At 48.3% G+C, this 22,188-nt stretch overlaps 1 protein-coding gene across 1 annotated transcript in view; it reads left to right on the forward strand.

Moving 5' to 3' along the window:
• LOC144754183 (E3 ubiquitin-protein ligase TRIM39-like) overlaps nucleotides 1–12,002 on the forward strand; it is a 123,917-nt gene extending 111,915 nt beyond the window's left edge. The window contains exon 6 of the mRNA XM_078641765.1: nucleotides 340–12,002. Within this exon, the coding sequence (XP_078497891.1) occupies nucleotides 340–854 (515 nt within the window). The 3' untranslated portion in view covers nucleotides 855–12,002. The remainder of the gene's footprint in view (nucleotides 1–339) is intronic.
• The last annotated feature ends 10,186 nt before the right edge of the window (nucleotides 12,003–22,188 follow it).

Raw genomic sequence — 22,188 nt, forward strand, 5'->3', positions numbered from 1 at the left:
AGCATAGTATGTCTTGTGTGGTGTAGTGTAGCATGCCTCGTGAGGGATAGTGTAGTAACCTTTATGTGTGGTAATGTAGTGTAGTATGTGCTGCGTTGTACAATGTAGTGGAATGTCTCATGTAGTGCAGTGTGCTGTTTGGTGTAGTGTGTGCTCTAGATGAATGAGCGCCTTAGTGTAGTGAGCAGTCTAGTTCCGTGAGCTCTGGCACAGCGTGCTCCCTAGCACAGAGTACACCTACCAGATGTGGTTAAAATAAATCATATGCAAAAAAGAAAGCAGTAGTTACAGCCTTTATATGTGTCATTAAATCTTTAATTCTGAATCTTTTCTCTGCAGTGATGGTGACTCTGGATCCTGACACGGCTCATCCTGAGCTCCGCCTGTCTGAGGGGCGGAGGAGAGTGAGAGACACAGGCACAGTACAGCACCTGCCGGACACCCCCAAGAGATTCACCTCCCTCTGTCCCTGTGTGCTGGGGAGCGAGGGGTTCACCTCTGGTAGACATTACTGGGAGGTGCAGCTTCTACAGGAGGAAGTTGCATGGTATGTGGGGGTCGCAGCAGAGTCTGTGAACAGGAAAGGAAAGATCACATGGTCACCAGAGGGGGGAGTGTGGGCTGTGGAGGGGTGGGGGGGTAAGTACGAGGCTCTCACCTCTCCTGAGACCCCTTTGTCCCCTCGTGAGAAGCCCCTGAAGCTGGGGGTGTATCTGGACTACGAGTGGGGGCGGCTGTCTCTGTACAATGCTGACTCCATGGAGCTTCTCTTCACATTCCCACAAGCCCCCTTCAAAGAGAGGCTCTTCCCGTTCTTCTTGCTCGGGGGAGGAGCAGAGCTGAGACTGGTGTGAGAGCTGCAGATACCTTTATCCCCTCGTCCCTCCCTCCCTCTCCTGCAGTGATAAACATGTAAGGGGATAAGTCTCTTGGGAGGGACCCAGTTATTAGGATGTGTATTTCAGCTTTAAAGAGCTCCTTTGCCCTTGCAGTCTGTTCAGTGCCCCCATCAGATTGTTCTCATGATGGCAGATATGGCGTCTCGCAGTAAACGGGCAGCCCTGTGAATTGTTATTAATAAATCCTTGTCTCTGTATTACAGGACTCACTTATGCCAGTATCTTGTGTTAGACTAACACAGATTGATAAACTCTCTGGGAATTATCACACAAATGTGGGCACTTGACAGGGTTGTTACAGCTCCTGCCCACGTTCCTTTCATAAAAGTGCTGTTGTTCCTTAAAATAAAAAGTTATTTGAGTAGCAACGTCTGTGGTCTACGCTGTCAGGTGTCCATGTGGCAGGGATCTCTCAAGCCCTAGAGTGCAAAATGCCATTGGCTTGAAAAGCCACGACTAACTGGACATAAAAATATCTGGATCTATCAGTGGCTTTTACCAGTTACAGCCACTGCTTACGTTTACACATTATAAACGAAGAACAGGCCCATAACTCCAAGGACTCATGATTATTGAGCATGGAGCTTACCTTGCGTGAGTACTCCTGGAGCATAGTCAGTCTGTTTTTTTTTTTTTACTGTTTTATTGATTTTAATATCACATAGCAACAGAGGTACAGTTTACATTGTTAACCGCATGCGCGCGGCGGCTTTTCCCGCTGTGCGCGGCGGTTTTGAAAAACCCGCGTTACATGACGAGCTGAGCTCGTCATGAGCGTACGAGAGGCGTAACTCATGACTAGCTCAGCTCGTCATCAGCGTCGAAGGGGTTAAGACATCACATAATAGAAATCCTAGATGTGAAGCTATCAAATATCTCGAAATGCAAGAGAAGAAAGAGCGATAGAAGAAAAAGAGAGAAGGGAGGCAGTAGAGAGAGAGCAAGGGGAAGGACAGAATAGAAATTTTCCAGTAGCCACGCCACTCAATGGGGTCACCCTCTTACCACATGAGGGAGTCCGGGGTCAGTGCTCTTACCAACTCAACTAAAGGGGGTGGAAAAAGCATTTTTTGCAAGGGCAGTCGTGGGAAAAACTCTGGCAGTCGTGGGAAAAAATCATGCGGTTGTATGAGCAATCTAAGGGAGAAATATTTGGGTCGGGTCTCTGCCAAGAATCCCTATCTATTGACCTAAGATGTAGTGCCAATATCGGCAACATTCACCCGTTTTCATACAGCAACATACATAAATAAACCACACAACACCTTCTTAGTGGAGAAATTTGCTGCAGGTTTATTTGCATAAGCAATATGCCAACATGGTGGGTTATCTTACGGGCGATCCCATGGCAGGCCCGCCCCTATGCCGCCTGCCTGATGAGCCAAATTGCACCAAGGCCGTCGCCACACGGTGATTACCAATCAGTGGACCGCCAGTCCGCTACCTTGCTCACGCCCCCCAAAGGTGGGAGGAGCCTTCCAGGCAGCCCCCGGTTGCTCAGGCCCACAACCGCCCATAGCACTAACGGGGCGCCGTAGTTCTTCCAGGAGACACGCTAAGATATCCCTCGGTATCCTTGGCTTAGCACCCTTGTTTTGCAGCTGCAGTATAGTACCCTTCTGTACCTTGCAGACTCTGGATCGCCCTGTAACACCTCCTGCTACACAAAATAATAAGTTAGTTTTTCCCCTTCCCCGTACCCCTTTTATGCCCGTCAGCCGGGTAAGCAGTAGGGCGGGAGACAGCGTGATGGGCAGCAGGTCAAGAGGCTTGTCCAGTGGGCGGGGGACAGGTTTTGTACCCCTGCCCCCCTGCCCACGACCGGAAGTGACGTGGCCGACAGACCCTTGTGAGCTGGCGCCAGGGCCGCTAACCTCTGTGCCTTTCTGTGGCACTAAGGCAGCCACCCTGTTGGAGGGTCCCCTACGGGGCCCCCCGGGCAGCCTTGGCATAGTGACAATATCGGCAACATTCACACGTTTTCATACAGCAGCATACATTAATAAACCACATGACACCTTCTTAGTGGAGAATTTTGCTGCAGGTTTATTTGCATAACCAATATGCCAACATGGTGGGTTATCTTAAGGGCGATCCCGGGGCAGGCCCGCCCCTATGCCGCCTGCCCGTCTGATGAGCCAAATTGCACCAAGGCCGTCGCCACACGGTGATTACCAATCAGTGGACCGCCAGTACACTCCCTTGCTCACGCCCCCCATAGGTGGTGTTACATTTATCTGTGCTTGTTAATTAGGAGTGTTTTCTTTCGCTCAGTGTTCTGATTCTTTAGGAATGTTCTGGTAGAATACCAAACCGCACCTTAGGCAGTTTGGCCAGGAATCTTGTACAGGCTTAGTGTATGTTGCTGTGCTGCTTACCTTCATATTAAACTATATTAATTAATTTAAGCATTAGTTCTTTGAAATTGGCGACGAGGGAAGAACACCTCTCACAACAGAGTGAGGCAGCACAGAGGAGTGGTGTTCTAGGAATTTAGAATTTAAGGAAGAAATCGATATGGAAGAAAATATTTACTGAAGAAAAGAAGAAAAAGGGAAGAATCAAATCCATGCTGGGTGTTGCTTAATTAAGAAAATAACGAAAGCGGAGATATTTGTTAATATTACAACGGAAGGAAACTATCAATGCGACAAATTTGTGGAAAATTGACGTGAGATCGTCGTGGAGTTGTAGAGTCGATTGAGGTACTGTGCTCTATTATAAGAATTGGTACTGTTAAACATTTCTTATTCGTAGAGGAAGCTCTCAACTCAGTATTTGGCATTTTTTTAAATTACTCTCGTGTGCACACGAGAGTCATCATCACTGGAGCTGGGCGAGTGTGTCACCTTCTGCTTCCAAGCAGCCATCGTCATTCTTTTCTGCAGCAAAGAACTCCTCGGAAGCCTGATGCGTTGCATTGGCGCAAGGAATTCTGGGAGGATATTACGTTAGCGCGCACAACGTTGCGGCCATCTTAGTTCACTTTAGATGCAGCATAGCAAAAGAAACGCGAGCTGTAAAGGTGAAGTTTATTTTCTGTATACATCGACGAGGGAGTTTGCGCAGAATATAAATATGTTCAATCACAAGTAAGATTTTTTTTCCAACATTTGATCTTGTTTAAGCAATAGTATAAGCTTATTTGGGCAATCCTGGTACAAAAGAGGAAAGGCTACCCAAGAAACGTTATGAAGTAAGTCGTTGTTGTGCAATAGCTATACAACACACCACAACCTACAAAGAGAAAGTAAAGAGACACTTACACACATATATCTATATATATAAAAAAAATGCAATTGGAAGCATCAGCAAAATGTTTACAATGCAAAGGAGAACCACCATTACCATGGTCTAGGTGGAAGAGAGAATTTATAAACTATATGAAGGCAATAGATGGAGAAAGGATGGGAGCAGAAAGGATAACAAATATTTTGTTACATTGTATTGGATCTGAAGGTCAGATGCTGTTTGAGGCTCTACCGCAAATTACAGTTAATGAAAACGCTGAAGCAACGAATGTATATAATGAGGCTTTGCTTAGAATGGAGAAAAGATTTAAACCCAAAAGTAACTTAGCGTTAAAGAGGTTTAAATTTTGCACAAGGAAACAAGAAGAAAATGAATTGTTTGAGGATTTCTTAATTGCATTACAAACATTGTCTTTACATTGTAATTTTGGAAATATCGCTGACGAAATGATTAGGTATCAGATAGTTGTCCTTGGCGGGGGCGCTAGAGTAAGATGGCCGCGCTTGTGTGAGTCTCCAGCCCCGCCGAGCATTCTAACATTCATTAACCCCATCCTAAGGCATATTTTACCAATGAAAACACTACCAGCGGAAGCGGAATGCCCTGAGGCTGCTGCCGATGCCTCGCATGCTGTGACACCGTGAGTTGAGAGAGTCAGATCAGCGTCTGCAAATAGCTGCGACCTCCCGCCTGGACGTCGTAGACCCGGTGCCCGGCAGGCGCGCTCACGAGAGGCCGAGGATCGAGGGCCTGTACCAAAAATGGCGGGCGGGAGCTGTGATGTCGCCGCCCGCGGGCTGAGCTGTTGAGTGCCACTGCTCGCGGGGGACCTTCTGAAGGCGGGCTGTGATAGCGGCGCAAACATCTAATAACTGCTGGCACCACTCGCTGGACTGCTCACTGTGGGTAGGGGCGAGAGAGACTGAACTGCGCCCCCCCCCCCTCTCCTGCTAACCCGCTGTGCCAAGGTGCCTTCGAGACGGCTTGACACCACATTACGGGAGAGCCGGAAGAACTTGGTGGCCTCCCCCTGGCTGATCTTTGGCAGACGCTGGGTGTCGCGACGATCGCCCAGTACCGCCCGTGAGACGACTACTCCTGAAAGTGAGGGCACAGCGGCTAGGAGGCTGCGTCTGGACGACGGCTGAGACTGATGTTGGGCGGGAGGCAGACACGGCGGTGACAGTGGAGTGCGAGGCGAAGAAGGGCCATAGTGACCGCCGCCATTTTGTGTAAGCCGGTTTGGTTTGCGACACCACATTGATCGGAGCTGGCGATTCACTGATGAATAGGCCTCTGTGCTGCCGCACCACCTGACAGAAGAGAGGCACAGAGATCGATCCGGGTCCCGCTGATGACCCCGCCCTGCCTAACCCGAGTGCAGTGAAGTGCCACTTCGCGGCCGTTTGGATCTCCCGCCTTAAATTGAATTGGCGACGTACTGGTTTCGGCCAGTTTGGTCATTTGCGGAAACCTTCACCCCTCCAGCCCATAGGCACGACGGCGCTGCACACCGCTTGCTAGTACTCCAGAGAAGTTCAGGAGCAAGCACCAAACCATCTCACACTGCCTGCCACACCACATCGCAGCGCTGCCGCCACCCGCGACTGCTCCCTGTCGGGGTCGCTTCGCTGTGCAGTGTGGGGAGCGGCCTGAGCGACTGCTTTGACCAACTTGGGGCCAGGAGACCTAGAGAGAGTCTATCGCGCCCCGTAGCCGCTGCACCTAGCAGCTGTGCGCTGTAGCTTTATTCCCATTCTACATCAACACCGCTGCAAAATGGGGTGCACTGACACTAGACAATCCAAAATCCCCTTTGAGACCCGCAAAACCCCAGCGCCTCAGCCGCCAGACACCGCAGAACGCCAAAGTGACGCCCCGCCTGAGGAGGACTGGCGAGAGCTCCTGCTTGGGATGAAACACAGCCTTACATCCATTGATTCCAAAATAGGCACTCTAAATGCGAGAATGGACACTGTGGTTGCTAAATTAGGTCAGCATGACACCCGTCTGAAAGAAGCAGAAAGCAGAATTGCGGACTTGGAGGATTGAGTGACGACACGGGATAGCCAGGTCTTGCAGATGGACAAGCTGCTTAAAATAATAGCTGACAAAAATGAGGATTTGGAGGCCCGGTCCCGCAGAAATTATATACGCATTTTGGGCCTAGCAGAGACCACCAACACTAGCCGTATGGAGGACTTCGTAGAAAAGCTACTGATAGACCTCTTTGGCAGAGACTCTTTCTCGCCTCACCTCACTGTAGAGAGAGCACACCGGTCCCTAGCAGCCCGCCCCCCTCCTGGGGCGTCTCCGAGACCTACCATTGCCCGCTTACTAAATTATCGTGACTGGGATGCGGTCCTTAGACGAGCTCAGGAAAAGCAGCAAGTGCCATATGAAAACACTACCGTGGCATTTTTTCCCGATTTCATGCCAGCTGTACAGGAGGCCCGACGCAAGTTTGCTGGCGTAAAAAAGAAGCTGTAAGCACAGGAGATCCCCTATGCCATGCTCTACCCCACAAAACTCAAACTCAAAAACTCAAAATCGTGCATCAAGGGAAACATTTCTTCACCGCCCTGCATCAGGCAGAGGATTACATGAAGCGTCTTAAAAAGGCATCCCCCATGAGACTACCCTCCGCGACCGCTCCAGGGCAAACTCTCTGTTATCTCAGCAGGACTGATACTCCCAGCAGATGGATGCCCAACCGGAGAGACTCAATGCTTTCTTGAGAAGAGACTGATTGGCCTTCCCTAGTGATGTATATGATAACTTAGCATGTTTTTGAATATGCGAACTGTGGCTTTGCTCGGCTCCCCACCTCCGTCCCGTACTGACTGCCCTGCTTGACAGCTGGCAGGCTAGTGAGTGTAAGTATGGAGGTGACTGGGCAGGTTGAGCGCCCCTAGTGGTTCTCCCCCCCCCCCCACCTGCTGAACGGGGATTTTCAGTAACTAGGAATGTGTTTTGGTTTTGAGGGTGGGTGGGGTATCATTGCACAGTATACAACATGTCCTTCAGTACTGTAGGGGAAGCAACTTTTTTACATCGCACATTGTTTAGTACACGTTGCTGTGGGACCAATAGGTGAGGCATACACACCCGAACTATTAAAGTGGCATCGTGGAACGTCCGGGGCCTTAAGGACCCTAGAAAACGCAGACAAATCCTAGGATACTTGGATAGACATGGAATAGTCATTGCCCTCTTACAGGAGACACACTTGGCGCCTAATGATAACCCCCAATTTGCAGCTTGCTGGGGCACGAGCCATAACTTTTCGTCATACTCTACATACTCTAGGGGGGTTACCATCCTGGTTAAGCATGGAGTAGCCTTCATGCCCAAAGGAATGGAATCAGACACGGAGGGTAGGTTCTGCCTACTATGGGGGCAACTGCACATACACAAAATCCTCTTTGCCAGTTATTATGGCCCCAACACTGACTCTCCCAATGCTCTACTCTTGCTATGGGGCAAAATACAGGCACTGGGTATTACACACGTCATCCTGGGGGGTGACTTTAACACGGCCATGCAGCCACAAATGGATCGTTCCCATTCCCTACCTGCACATTACAATGCCATGCAGCCCACACTACAAGACATTGTAGACACAAACTGCCTGATAGATACGTGGAGATACATGCACCCAGGGCTTTAGGAAGGCACCCACTACTCGGCGGTACACGACACCTGGGCTCGGTTCGATTATGTATTTATGTCCATGGGGATGACGCATTGGCTAACACAGGCAAACCATTTACCTTCTCAGACCATTCCCCAGAGCTAGTGGAGTTTCAAATTCCGTTAGATTGTTCCCCGTATTTGGGCTGGCGCCTTAACCCCTCCCACCAAAATGACACGGTCTTCAAAGATGAACTGGAGCAAGACATCCAGGATTTTTTCGACCGAAACCTGACCTCTGTTGATAGTATTACTACGTTGTGGGTGGCCTTTAAGGTCACTGTGCGGGGTGGTGATTGCCAAGGGAGGGAGAATACTTTAGTCCCTTAGGGGGGATCTTCGAAAGCTGGAAGCCGAATTGCGAACATTAGAGCACACACTTAGTCAGGGCACAGATAATGCAACGACCATGGCCCGCATGCGGGATAAACTTACTGAATACGAGATCGCAGCAGACAGAGAATGTAGATTTTGCTGCAAACCGCACGAGGCACGCATCTATGGAGAGGGCGACCGTCCCGGAAGAGCCTTAGCGAACACCATTAAACCCCCTAAATTTGCTAACTATGTGGCCGCTATCGAAGACACCCAGGGGAACACACATCGAAAACTCTCAGACCAAATTTGCGTCTTTCACGATTTCTACAAGACGCTATACACGTCACATAGAGGTGCACCACTAGACTTATCCACATACTTAGAGGATGTTGCACTTGCTTGGATGGGGCCTACCCAGCAGAAGTTCTTAGATCACGATTTGGAGTTAGACGAGATTATGGAAGCCATTATGATAATGAAATCTGGCCGAGCCCCAGGATCGGATGGTCTGCCGATTGAATTCTATAAAGCCTACGCACCGCCTGCTGGCTCCCATATTGAAGAAAGTCTATTATGCCGCACTGGATAAAACGGTGTTGGATCTAGCCCTGATCTCTTGACTGGGTGAGAGTACTCTGCTTAATTCAGAGACTCTGTCCATCACCACCCCTTGTTGTAAATAATTTTGTCCACCCTAAGCGTGGAAGGGTATACTCAGATGTGAGTCCCTTGCTCATTGCACCATCAGGATTCAAGCAAGCCGGGCCGAAGACGGCTGAAATGCCAGAAACCGGTCCCCGGAAGCTTGTTTCCTTCCCAGTGTAAGAATTGGCTTTTGTAGTCTGGTCTGCCCTGTTCCCATGATGCACTGGGCCAGGGACAGACTAATTTGCATACAGCCAGGTTCTGAAACTGGGATGGTGCAATGAGCTAAAAAACGGTGTTGGATCTAGCCCTGATCTCTTGACTGGGTGAGAGTACTCTGCTTAATTCAGAGACTCTGTCCATCACCACCCCTTGTTGTAAATAAGCGCTGGATAAAGGGCACCTCCCTGGCACCATGCGAGAGGCCCTTATAACATCGATACTTAAGCCTGGCAAAACTCCCATACAGTGCGATTCTTACCGTCCCTTGTCCCTCCTAAATTGCGACACTAAAATATTGGCGAAGGTCCTCACAATCCGCCTAAACATATTAACGGAACCCCTGGTCCTACCGGATCATGCAGGATTCGTTCCGCATCACTCAACGTCGCATAATCTTCGTACTCTTCATGCAGTAATGCAAGATATTGACCCACAATGCGAAGCAGTGGCTGTGTTCCTGGACGCCACGAAAGCGTTCGATTTGCTGGAGTGGGATTACCTACTGGACACACTAGAACGCATAGGACTCCCATACAGTTTACTGAATTGGATACGGCTTTTATACACTCAACCAACAGCTGTAGTATTGCTGAATGGGACCAGATCTTCCCCATTTAACATACACAGGGGTAAGTGCCAGGGATGCCCACTTTCCCCCATCCTATTTGCAATTGCCATGGAACCCCTAGCGGCGAAGTTGCGGCAGCATCATAATCATCGGGCACTTACTTACCCTACCCGTCAGCTGCTCATATCCCTCTATGCTGACGACATGACGCTCTACATTCATAAACCCAAGGACAATCTTAACCCTATACTGCGTGAAATTACGAAATTTGGGTACATTGCCGGAATACAAATTAACTGGGCCAAGTCTGTAGTTTTCCCCCTCACGGACGCAACACACATGCACCAATTAGACTACCCTCTGGTGTGGGAATTAGACGACCTACGGTATCTGGGCGTGCAGATAACTCGCCAGAGGGAGGCTTTGATGAGCGCCAATTATGGGACAGCAATAGATAAAATCACTGACAATGTCACCAAATGGCTACGCCTACCGTTGTCAATGGCAGGCCGTACGTATCTCCCAGAATAAAATGGTGATACTGCCGAAATTACTGTATCTCTTTACCAATATCCCGTACCATCCCGGCAGATTCTTCTTCCGCACACTGAAAATTCAATTGTCAAGACTTATTTGGGACGGGAAACAGGCACGTCTCAGCCTTAGTACAATGATGCTGCCCTATCACCAAGGGGGTTTTGATGTGCCTAACTTCGAGCGATATTACGACAGCGCACAAGCACACTTTGCCGCGTATTGACTTCACCCACCGCCATACATGGCACACTTAGCGGTGGAAGAGGGGCACATGTCGCATATAACTACTGCCAGCGTCATATTCACCAATGTCGGGGATAGGGAGCGCAACCCGACGACAGTCGACTGCACAGCCATGGCATGGAGGCGCACAACCCGATGCATGAACAGCCCAATGCTCTACTCACCTAGATTACCCTTACTCAATTACTCCCGGCTGCAGGTCGCATGTGAAGCTATTGGACGAAAGATGCTGCTAAGCCTCAATTACCGTACATGGGGGACCTCTACCTCAATAGTCAATTTCGCACACTGGACCAATTCTTTGGCGAACGCGCACCCACAACCATGGACGTCTTTTTATACACGCACCTTCGGCAAAATATATGCACGCTCACTCCCTCCTTCCCGGAGGAGCCTGGCTCCCTAGTGCCCCTGCATGCACTCTTACAAGCAGAAGCCCCGCATCATGTAGTATCACTAATCTATAAACAGGTGCAAAACACACCGCGAACCACCCCCTGCGAGCCAGGTCTGAATGGGACAGGGATCTAGATTCTCTGCTTACAGACGAACAGTGGGAAACTAGCTGTACACAAACACATGCCATAACCAGCAATACTAGATTACGCCTCATGCATTTTAAATTCCTACATCGACTATACCACACCCCTGCCAGACTTCATAGATTCCAACTGAGGAAAACGGACCGCTGCGACCGATGTGGCGAGAGCGGTGCGGATTTTGCACACTTAGCTTGGACATGCCCCAAGGTGGCCGAGTATTGAACACTGGTCTTTGCAGGTCCCTCGGATATGTTGAGCACAACCATAGCACCATGCCCGCGCCTGGCACTGCTGGGACTTACGCAAAATGTTGAAACTACACATAAAAAGTTCTTGGCTATGAGTCTATTGCTGGCCAAGCAGCAAGTGGCCTGCAGATGGGGGAGGGGGTGGCCCCCAAATTCAAAATCTGGATCTCGACCATGGCCACATGGGGAGATCAGTTGCAATCATATGCGTAACTCCCGCCGCTCCAGTCACGACCAAAAGACATATGGGGTCCGCTGCAGTCCTATCTCCTCCGGCTACAGGTAGATGAGGAGAGGGAGCTTGAGAGCGGAAAAAGTACAGGAAGGGAGGACTCTCACGCTATACATGAATGTTGAGATTAATGGATTACCTATGACAACTGAAGTGGCAAATACCCGTTCCGTGTTTCTTATTTTACTGATGTCACCCTTTGTACTATAATCCTGCGATACGACTGGACCTACTGGCCCTCTGAACGGCAATGTGACTATATGCTTAACTGTGCGACTGTCTGGGGTTGTCAGACTATGTGTGCCCTGCTTGCCGTGCTGCCTAGGTCACACGAACACTTATTTTTTTTAGTTATTTAGTTTAGACAACAGCTATTGTTTCTCTTTCTTCCTTCACCTGCTGCACTGTGAATGATATAATTGGGGGGAGGGGGTGTGTGTAATTTTAGTTTGGAATGGTTCTTATTTACCGCAATGTTTGCTGCTCTATTTCGGGAAGGTGCAGCATATTAGCATTATCGAACGACATTGTATTCTTTGACTTCATTGCACTGATGTACCATATTTTCATACAATAAAGGTTTTTGAAAACTTAAAAAAAAAACTAGCGCCCAACCTCAAGGAACTGTTTTGTTGTCTGTGAATACTGTAACTTTAATTTGCATGAATAGAGTTAGGAATAAAACACCTAATTTTTGTTAAAAAAAAAAAAGAAGATAGTTGTGCATGTTAAATGTAAGAAAACACAGGAACAACTATGGGTAATGGGAGATCCAAAACTATCTGAAGCAATTTCAACAGCTAAGGCATTTGAGCTAACAGAAAAATGGATGCACACTGTTAAAAGCATTAACAGTAAGAGTGGAAAATCTGAAGAAGTTTCTGTGATAAAACGTGAAGATGAAGTAAGACATGACACACAAAATATGAATGCCATTCAGGGAAGAAGTTTCAATTTTAATAATTGGAAAGGAATGGAAAAATGTATTTTGCTACAGATGTGGTAATACAAATCATTTGTCATCCTTCAATGGCTGTCCTGCTATCCGGAGAGAATGTAAAAACTGTGGAAGAATAGGACACTTTGTTAATATGTGCAGAGATCACAGAAGGAACACACAATTTCGCCCAATAATTTTTTCCATCATAGAAAGATCATTTCAAGATGGAAACAATAGGAATTGGAAATGCGCCAGTGCATGAACACACTTCAGGTTTTGTGGTATCTCTTAGGAACAGTATTGCAAATTTGGATAATTCCAATGACAATCAGGATATTTATTCACCTATGTGTAATGTTTTGGTTGCTAAGGTGGAATTAAGGCTTATGGTTGATTCGGGATCACCATGGACCATAATTTCAAGGCAATATTTCGCAGAAAAACTTGAAAAAATGTTTGACATCGATGAAATTGCTCCACCAGATATTAATCCTGTTAGTTATGATGGGTCACAAATTGATATGTTTGGGTATTTTGAGACAAGGCTGATTTTCAAAAGTAGAAGTGCAAATATAAAGCTGTACATTGCTGTGAAAGGAATAAATGTTCTAGGTTGGAGGGATCAACACAAACTAGGTATAATGTTGAACCCGAGGCTGAAGGATCCGGTGATTTTGGATGACTCGGTAAGCAATAATTACATTTCATTTACAGGTGTAGAGGACATGGAGGAGTTTGTCAAAAGCTCATTAAGTGATGTTTTTTCTGATACACTGGGAGGGCTTAAAGATTATTAACATCAGATTAAACTCAAATCGAATGTCTGACCTGTTAGACAGAAAATAAAACCAGTGCCCATTAATGTGAGAGAAGATCTAAAAGAGATGTTAACAGATCTTGTAACAGAAGGTATAATAGAACCCATTAATTCATCGGAATGGGTTTCTCCAATTGTTTTGGTATGAAAACCTGATAAAAATTGGGACTGTGTGTTGATTTGATAGCCTTGAATTCAGAAATTGTGGTGGATTGTCATTCACTTCCGAATATCAACGAGGTAGTGTCGGTGTTGGAAGGTGCCAAGGTATTTTCGACACTGCACTTGAGATCAGCATATCACCAAGTGCCATTGACAGATGATTCCAAAATGTTAACTGCGTTTATAACCCCACAGGGCCTATATCAATATACACGTGTGCCTTTTGGTTTAGCCTCCGTGGCTTCCGTATTCCAGAGAATAATGTTCAACCTGTTTAGGGATATGGATGGTTGCGTAAAATGCTTCCAGGATGATATTCTTATATTTTCAACACTTGTCTGAGGTATGTGATGGGTTAAGAAGGAATGGGTTAACTTTGAAGGCTAATAAGTGCAAAATGTTTAAGAAAAATGTGGAATATTTAGGTCATACTTTAACAGGAGATGGCGTTGTACCTAAGTAATCCAATGTAGAGGCTATAATGAATGCTCCAGCTCCAAAAACGAAAGATCAATTACTTTCCTTTGCTGGTATGTGTGAGTATTACTCTAAATTTGTCACTAATTTTGCATCTAAAATGGAACCATTAAGGAAATTGCGAAGACATAATGTCTGTTTTGAATGGACAGATATGCAAGAAAATGCTTTTATAGATATCAGAAAAAACATTGCTAGTGCTCCCACTTTCAAGCCATTTTGCATGATTAAGCAGTGTAGTATTACAGTTGATGCAAGTTTGTATGGGGTTGGAGCTATATTGTCACAAAAATGTGGAAGTGAGGAGTGGAACGTGTCTTTTGCTTCGAGAACATTGAATGACACCGAGAGACGTTATGCGGTCATAGAGAGGGAACTCCTTGCATGTGTGTGGGCTATAGAGCTACAGGAATTATATTTGGGGATCAAACTTTATTCTGAGGACTGATCACAAACCATTAGTTGATATTTTATCACCTGGGGGTGGTTGGAATTCAACAGCAAGGATTGCTAGACTGACGTCCAGATTGCAGGAATATTTTTTCAAGATGGAATTTGTTCCAGGGAAGAAGAATGTAACGGCTGATTTTGTGTCACGACTTCCATGTGAGTCACAAAGGATGATGATTTGGAGGTGGTTACTTCCATACAGGATGTTGTTGTTGGGGCATTTTCGAGTATTTCAGAAGAGACATGGAAGGATTGTGATGAGAGGGATCTGGGAGCTAATTTGGTTAAGAAATATGTGATGGAAGGTTGGCCTAAAAGATATAAGGTACCGGAGGAAATCATGCCTTGGTTTAAAATATCTGATGAGTTAGTGTTGGATGGAAATGTTATTTACAAAGATGGAAAATGTGTTCCTCCTATTGGTGTTAGGGAGATGATTTTGGAAATGTCGCATAAGTCTCATCCAGGTATGTCTGCAATGACACGTTTAATCAGCAGTTAATTGTGGTGGCCGGGAATGGATCGGATGGCAGACAGGGTTGTTAGAGATTGTGTTGTTTGCAATTCTAGTGATAAAGTGTGTAAAGTTAATGTCCCTCCTCTCAAGAGTGTAGATTGGTCACATGAACCATGGAAGAAACTAGCATTTTACATTTCTGGTCCTTTCCTTGATTTACCGGTGGATTTACGTTTTGCATTAGTTTTAGTGGACTATCACTCAAAATGGCCAGAAGTGAAGATGGTTTCAATGGCTACCACCAATAAGGTTTTAGAGTTTTTCAAGGAGGGGTTTGCCAGAGAAGGATCCCCTGCTTTAATGGTTACTGATAATGGGGTGCAATTAACTTCATATGAGATGGAAGAGTATCTCAGAGGTATGAATATAAAACATATCACCACATCTTTGTATTCGCCACATGAAAATGGCCAAGTGGAACGTTTCAATTGGGTTTTAAAGGGGTACATCACTGAGGTCAGGAAGGAAGGGGAATTATGGAAAGATCTCTTGAGAGAAAGGTTGTGGACATACCGTATTACGCCACATTCGATTACTGAGGTGAGTCCCTTCCGTTTTTTGAAAGGCCGAGATCCTGCCTCAACTATTTGTTCATGGTAGCTTAAAGAGAGGTTGGGTAATAACATTAGAACTACTGTTAACAAAGAAGACACAGCTTTTAGAGCGAGAGAAAAACAAGATAAGTATAAAAACTGGTATGATAAAAAATGGAATGTCAAACAACACAGTTTTAGTGTTGGTGAATGGGTTAGAATCAAGAAACCGTGTTTAGTAGGTAAATGTGCGAGTAAATTCTACAAACCTATCAAGATGACTAGAGTATTTGATAATTCTGTTATAACCCAAGATGGAAAACTATGGAATGTTAGACATGTGTCAAAGTGTCCTAATATTTTCAGGGTTAACAACTTTTCCAACAATGACACTTCCATTAACTCTTTCCGTGCTGATGACGGAACCGCTCCGTCATCAGCCGCGGTAGCGCTGTGCTGATGACGGAGCGGTTCCGTCATGGCCAGCCCGACGCACCTGCGCGACGCTGATTTCGCGCCTGCGTTGGGCTGATTTCGCGCCTGTGCGACGCGTTCTATTAAGCGGGCGGGGCCATGACGGAACCGCTCCGTCATGAGCACAGCTCAACCGCGGCTGGTGACAGAGCGGTTCCGTCACCAGCATGGGCCTGCCGCGTGGCCCCCCCGCCCCCTTAGCGCTGCAGCGGAATAGCCGCCACAGCGATGTGGTTAACTTTAATGGTTTTCAAACTTCTTCTTATAATGATTCTGAGGTTCAATCTGATTCTATTGCCAATTGAGTTAAAAATTCTGCATGTTCAAGACTGTTACCTGCAAAACTTGTAGATTATGTTAGATAACATTCAAGTGTTACAATCCATGTTCTTTTTGTGTATCTGTGTTCATATAGGAATTACTTTTCATGTTAATAAGGGAGATATGTTACATTTATCTATGCTTGTTAATTAGGAGTGTTTGCTTTCGCTCAGTGTTCTGATTCTTTAGGAATGTTCTGGTAGAATACCAAACTGCACCTTTATCAGTTTGACCAGGAATCTTGTACAGGCTCAGTGTATGTTGCTGTGCTGCTTACCCTTATATTAAAAACTATATTAATTAATTTAAGCATTAGTTCTTTTAAATAGGCAGAGCCTTCCAGGCAGCCCCCGGTTGCTCAGGCTCACAACCGCACGTAGGACTAACGGGGCGCCGTAGTTCTTCCAGGGGACACGCTAAGACATCCCTGGGTATCCTTGGCTTAGCACCCTTGTTGTGCTGCTGCAGTATAGTACCCTTCTGTACCTTGCAGACTCTGGATTGCCCTGTAACACCTCCACAGCTTTGGGGGTGGCCATCGTCACACCCAGGGCACCCCACCCGAAATTCCTATCTACATCCTGTTGTTCGCAAGGCCTCCCCAAGGTCCAGCAGAAATAAGTCCATGCCTAACCCTGAGAGGTGAACCCCATCCGCCTCCCAGCGTCCATGAAGTAAACTTGCCATGAAGTAAATCATGTCTGATGAAGCCAAATCCCCTTTCCACTGTGAATTTACGCATGGCGCTGTTCACTCTTCTATGCAAGATCTCCATGGCGTCTCATGTTCAGGCCCCGTGCCAAACTGAGCGAGGTCAAATTTCCTTTGCATACCCCCAGCTGAGTGCTCAAATGACACATGGTGTCCCTCATCACTTGCAGCAGTCCTCTCTTCCCCAGAATAGTCCGGTCATTCCCTCCCAGGTGTATAACCAGAATATGATTTGGCGCGCTCCCCCTCCCAAGTCTCTGCTTTAGCTTCCTCATCAGCTCGGTGGCGGAGAAGCCATGCCGCCACTCTCTGATCTCTGCCCACCGTGCCACTCTAACAATGCTTGAATGGCCCATTACCCAGACCTTGGTTCCTGGTAAATAAAGAGATGTTGTTTTTGATAACCATATTTATTGCAACGTATATACACTATAAGTCTACATTTGCACAACACACCACATCACTGCAACCTTATACCGCCGACCGGCCAGAACTGTGCTCTCTTATGTACAAAATTGACTGTTGGACCCATGTGCTCGCAACCTCGCTCGCAACCTCTTTCTGATCAAGGCCTGATATATCGCTTACAGCACTGTGACTCCCAGCGCCCCACCTGCTTTATTCGCTCTGGCGGCATCCCTTGATAGGAAGGCTATGGTTGCTGCCCCAATCTTGAATAATTGACTGCTGAATCTCTTTCCCACCCCTGTCTGTCCGGACAATTTTAAACACGCCTGCATGATGTGCTCGACTTGGAACTTTGTGACTGGAGACTTGTCCTCGTGCACCAGGAGGTACCCCGTCGTAGCAGGGCGGAGGCCCAAATAAGCCTGTACCATATAGCTTGGGACAATACCTGGCGTCTCCCAGCCCCTGTAGCAGGACCACTCTGCCTTCCCCTGCCTGATCTGTTTTCGACTATCTAACCACTATCGTGAGGCAGGACGTGCTGATGGTAATGTCCTTAAAATTGAAAGCCACCCCCGCGGTGTCCTGTTTAGATAGCGCCACTAGCTCCCCAATCCTAAAGGCCCCTAAAAAGGCCAGCGCGAAACTAGTGGAGAATAGTGTTGCCTCATACGCTGAGCGGGTGGCCCTGGGCATGTTGTCCAGCATCCCTTGAAGGATTGTGTAACTGATGGGGGCCCTATTGTCCAGGGATTGAGGCTCACTCCTAGCCCAGCCCTTGAGAGCAGCCCTAATTACAAAGGATTTGGTAGGGTCTTCTTGTCCTCTCAACCTTGCGTGGTGGCTGATGGCCGACAGATGGCCCAAGATCCAAGGGTGTGATTTCCCACCATCCTTGGCCCACAGGATGAACTTTTGCACTCTGAGGTCCAGAGAAGACCCCTTGCCCTCCCATGCTCCTATTGTCGAACAAAATGTTTCTACATAGGTCCTGTAGCGCTTCACCGTTCTTGGTGCCAAAGACAGCTCCCCCAAATCCCTCATCCGCTGTTCCACTTCAGAAGATGCCATAAGTGTGGTGGGAAATGGGTCATCTCCTCTGTCGCTCTCGCCTCCAGGAAACGGCGCCACTGAAAATGAGAGAGAGCGTCAGCAGCAACATTCTGAACCCCTTGGATGTGACGAGTCCTGCATTCAACATTATTAAAAAGGCATGCCCTCACCAGCTCTCTCAACACTAGGGGGCAGCTCGCAGAGTGCGAATTGATCGCTTGCACACTGCTAAGTTGTCTGACCAGCACAGAACCTTCCTTGCTGCCAGCACCCCCGGCCAAAGGTGGAGAGCTACTACAATGGGGAAGAGTTCCAACACCGTGATTTTTGAGGTGATCTTCTTCTGCCAAGAGTTGGGCCACTTCTTGGCACACCACTCCCTGTCCAAGATCACCCCGAACCCTTCCCTTCCAGACGAATCGGTGAACAGTGACTGTTCTGCGTTGTTAGCCCAGGGTGCGCGCCAGATGACAGACCCATTAAAGTTGTCCAAAACGTCTTCCCACATTAACAAGTCCTCTCTCATGCCTCTGCTCAGTTTCACCATGTGGTGCTTTTTCTTGACTGACGCTGTGGCTCTGGCTATCCTGCGTGCAAAGACCCTCCCCGCGGGAATTACCTTGGCGGCAAAGTTGAGTTTGCCCAGGAGGCTCTGAATGAAAGCAAGCGGGGCCTTGTCCTTCCCTACGGCTAGCCGAATCTGCTGTCCCTGGTCCCGGACTTTGTCTGCAGGCAGCCTGGATTCTCCCAACACAGTGTCCAGTTCAATTCCTAGGAAAGTGAGCACCTGTGCAGGCCCTTCTGTTTTCCCCGGTGCTAGAGGTACCCCCAGATGATTTGCAAGGGACTTAAAGTCAGCGAGTGCCTCCGTGCATTCCTGCGTGCCCTCCTGCCCAATGAAAAGGAAATCATCCAAGTAGTGGGAAACACCTTTCAACCCAAAGGTGTCCTGTAACGCCCATTGCAAGAAGGAACCGAATGCCTCAAAGAAAGCACATGAAACTGCGCACCCCATGGGCATGCATTTGTCAAAAAAGTACCAGCCATCTAGCCTAAAACCTAGCATGTGTTGGCTGCTCGGGTGTACTGGTAGCAAGCGAAACGCTGATTCAATGTCCGCCTTAGCTAACCATGCCCCCTTGCCCGCCCTCCTGACTTAGCCCAGAGCCACATCTATAGTACAGTATGACACTGAGCACGTTCCTTCCTGAAGGCCATCGTTGACAGAGACTCCCTCCGGGTAAGATAGGTGATGGATAAGTCTGTATGACCCAGGCTCCTTCTTAGGTACTAACCCCAGTGGGGAAACTACAATGTTGTCCAGTGGTGGCTCCCTGAAGGGCCCTGCTACCCTCCCTAGCTCCAGTTCCTTACCGACTTTGGCCCTCACTATTGCTGGAAGATCCCAGGCTGACATTAGGTTTTCTGCCTCCCTACAAGATAGCAGCCCCACAAAAGGGATCACAAAACCTTCTGAAAACCCTCCCAGCAGTAGTGCCCCATCTACCTCGTTGGGGTACCGTCGGAGGAGGGGGAGGATGTTGGTCATGTTGGTGGGTGACGGTCCTTTTAGTGCGGGGGAGGCCCGTAGGCCAGTGATTGAGGGGGCTTCGCTGAGCTTAGAAGGAAACATATGCGCAGGTGGGACGCAGAGAGGAGGGTAATCAGTTATCGGTGTAAGTCTATCTACATGTGTAAGTGCTGCCTCAGTTGTCCTGTTTACCGTTTGCTGACTGCTTCTTGTCTTGTTTAGACTGACAAGAGGATGCAGGGTGACGGCCACCGCACTTGCTGCGGGCATGCTGAAACCTACATTTGATCCCCCATGAGCATGCCCCTGCATTGTATAGGTTGCATGTTCCCGGGGGACACCCTCCTGAACCCCACCTCTGTGGCCTCCCCTACGCGCCCCACGAAAGGACTGCTTGAAACCCCTTGTGCTTGTCTGTGAGGTCTCTGAACCTGCATGAGCCCCCCCCTGCGCCTTAGGCTGCTTAGCTGCGCTCTGCCCATCGCGGGACCCCATATGATCCATCCACAACTGAACCTCCTTTTGGTCCCACCCCATTTCTGGGCATACTGCCATCTTCTTCCTAAATTCCCTATCATAGTCCAGCCACCCTGGCCCACCCCACTTTTGTGCTTCTGTATGAATCAGTCTTTGGTATAGCACCAGCGCTCGCCCCTGCTCTGGGAATTTTTCCCAATATCACTGACTGTAGGATGAAGAAGGCCGAAAGCCAGCTGTCGATAGACTTCTCCTGCCATGCCTGGAACCTGACTTTCTTGTCCTCCTCTTTCCCCCAAAGCCTCCGGGCGTCCTGGCCATGTTGGCCCAGCAGGAGCAAGGAAAAGATATCCAGGAATTCATGCCTCCATATGAATTCCTTAACAGCCATTGGCACCTCCCAGGACAAGGAGCTGCGTCCTGACAAGAGCGGCGCGTGAGTGACCGGTGTGGGACCAGGTGGCGGCCCAAGGAGCGGCACGGTGCCAGCATTTGCAGCTGCAACAAGCTGAGTTGATGCAACTGGCTGAAGAGTTGAGGAAGGAGTGACTGAAGTGGCGCTGGGCACGGCCTGAGTGGAGATAGTCACTGCCCCCCCCTACAGCAGGTCCTCCCACCTCCCCGGATTGCTAGCCTGCAATAGTTCAGAGGCCCAATCCAATCCCTTGGACTTGGCCAGTTCGACGATGGCCGCTATCTGTGCGTCTTGGGAAGTGCTTTGCTGCGTTGATTCAGGACGTCAACGAGAAAAGCGAAGGGGATCCCTGGCTAGCCATATTTATCCTGAGCAGGACGGATCAACCTGGAATGAGAAACAGCAATGAGTACCACCCTGACCTCAGTTAGGCACTCCCAAGATGCTCCTGTTATCCCTTCTGTGATGCTCAATCCTACGTCAGTGCTTACTATCCTGGTGCAAAAGCAACGTGCTTGGATGGGTGACAGTCGATGGGTGCCTCCATGAATTCTGCGGTGGAGATGAAGCAGAGGTTAAGTTAGCGTACCACCCAAACGTGATCTTGCACCTTTGTCCCTACACACGCACAATTTCCTAATGCTGTCCCTAGTGCCCATCCCATGCCTTCGTACTTACTCTCACGAATGTGGGTATCCTTCCTGATTGAAAGCCGCTCAGAGTGTACCTCGGCGAAATCTGTGTCGGAGATGAAGCACAGGTGAAGTTAGCTCTTTGCCCACCCTTGACCGTTCCCCAGAGGATTTCCCCCCCAACATGAGGGGCAAGAAGGCCCTGTGGCCCCGCCTCTACGACTGCTGCATAGACCCACATGCCGTGTGAGAGAGAACTATTTACCTCTTCCTCCCAAACCGGCCCTGTCCCCCTCCCGCAAGTACCTGGTTGTTTGCTGTGGAGAGGTTGGTGGGGGATGGGGTAAACCGGCAATCCGGGTGTCAATTCTGCTCCTGACCTGCTTGGGGAGAAAACACGTATGATTTGTCAAACTGATCTCCCCCTGGTAGATACCACGACCGGCTGCATCACCTTATGCCTATTTCAGATTCCACATGCAAAACCCTTCGTGCCCTTGCTTACCACGCTTACTCTACTATGGATGCGGAACTCGTGCCACCCGCAGGCCTGCCGGCAGGTGTTAAGTCTCTGAAGTACTATGTGAAGTACTATGTGAGACATCCACGGACCCCAAACCCTCAGGTAACTTGAAATGGGGTGGGGGGGATTAGCCACTCGCTAATCCTGATGATCAGCATTCTTCATTTTAAACAAATGCCGAGCTATCACCTATGTGAAACTGATCCACTACTCGGTAAGAATGGGCATCCTCCTCGTGCAAGGTGTCATATCCACATACCTGTAAACATACCCATAATACGTGCAAGGTAAGAAATCTTGGCCATTATGGCACATGCAGTTGCGACCACGCGCTGCGACAACGCTCAC

This window comes from Lissotriton helveticus, chromosome 5_1, assembly GCF_964261635.1.
Source record: "Lissotriton helveticus chromosome 5_1, aLisHel1.1, whole genome shotgun sequence".
In the NCBI taxonomy this organism is placed as follows: Eukaryota; Metazoa; Chordata; class Amphibia; order Caudata; family Salamandridae; genus Lissotriton; species Lissotriton helveticus.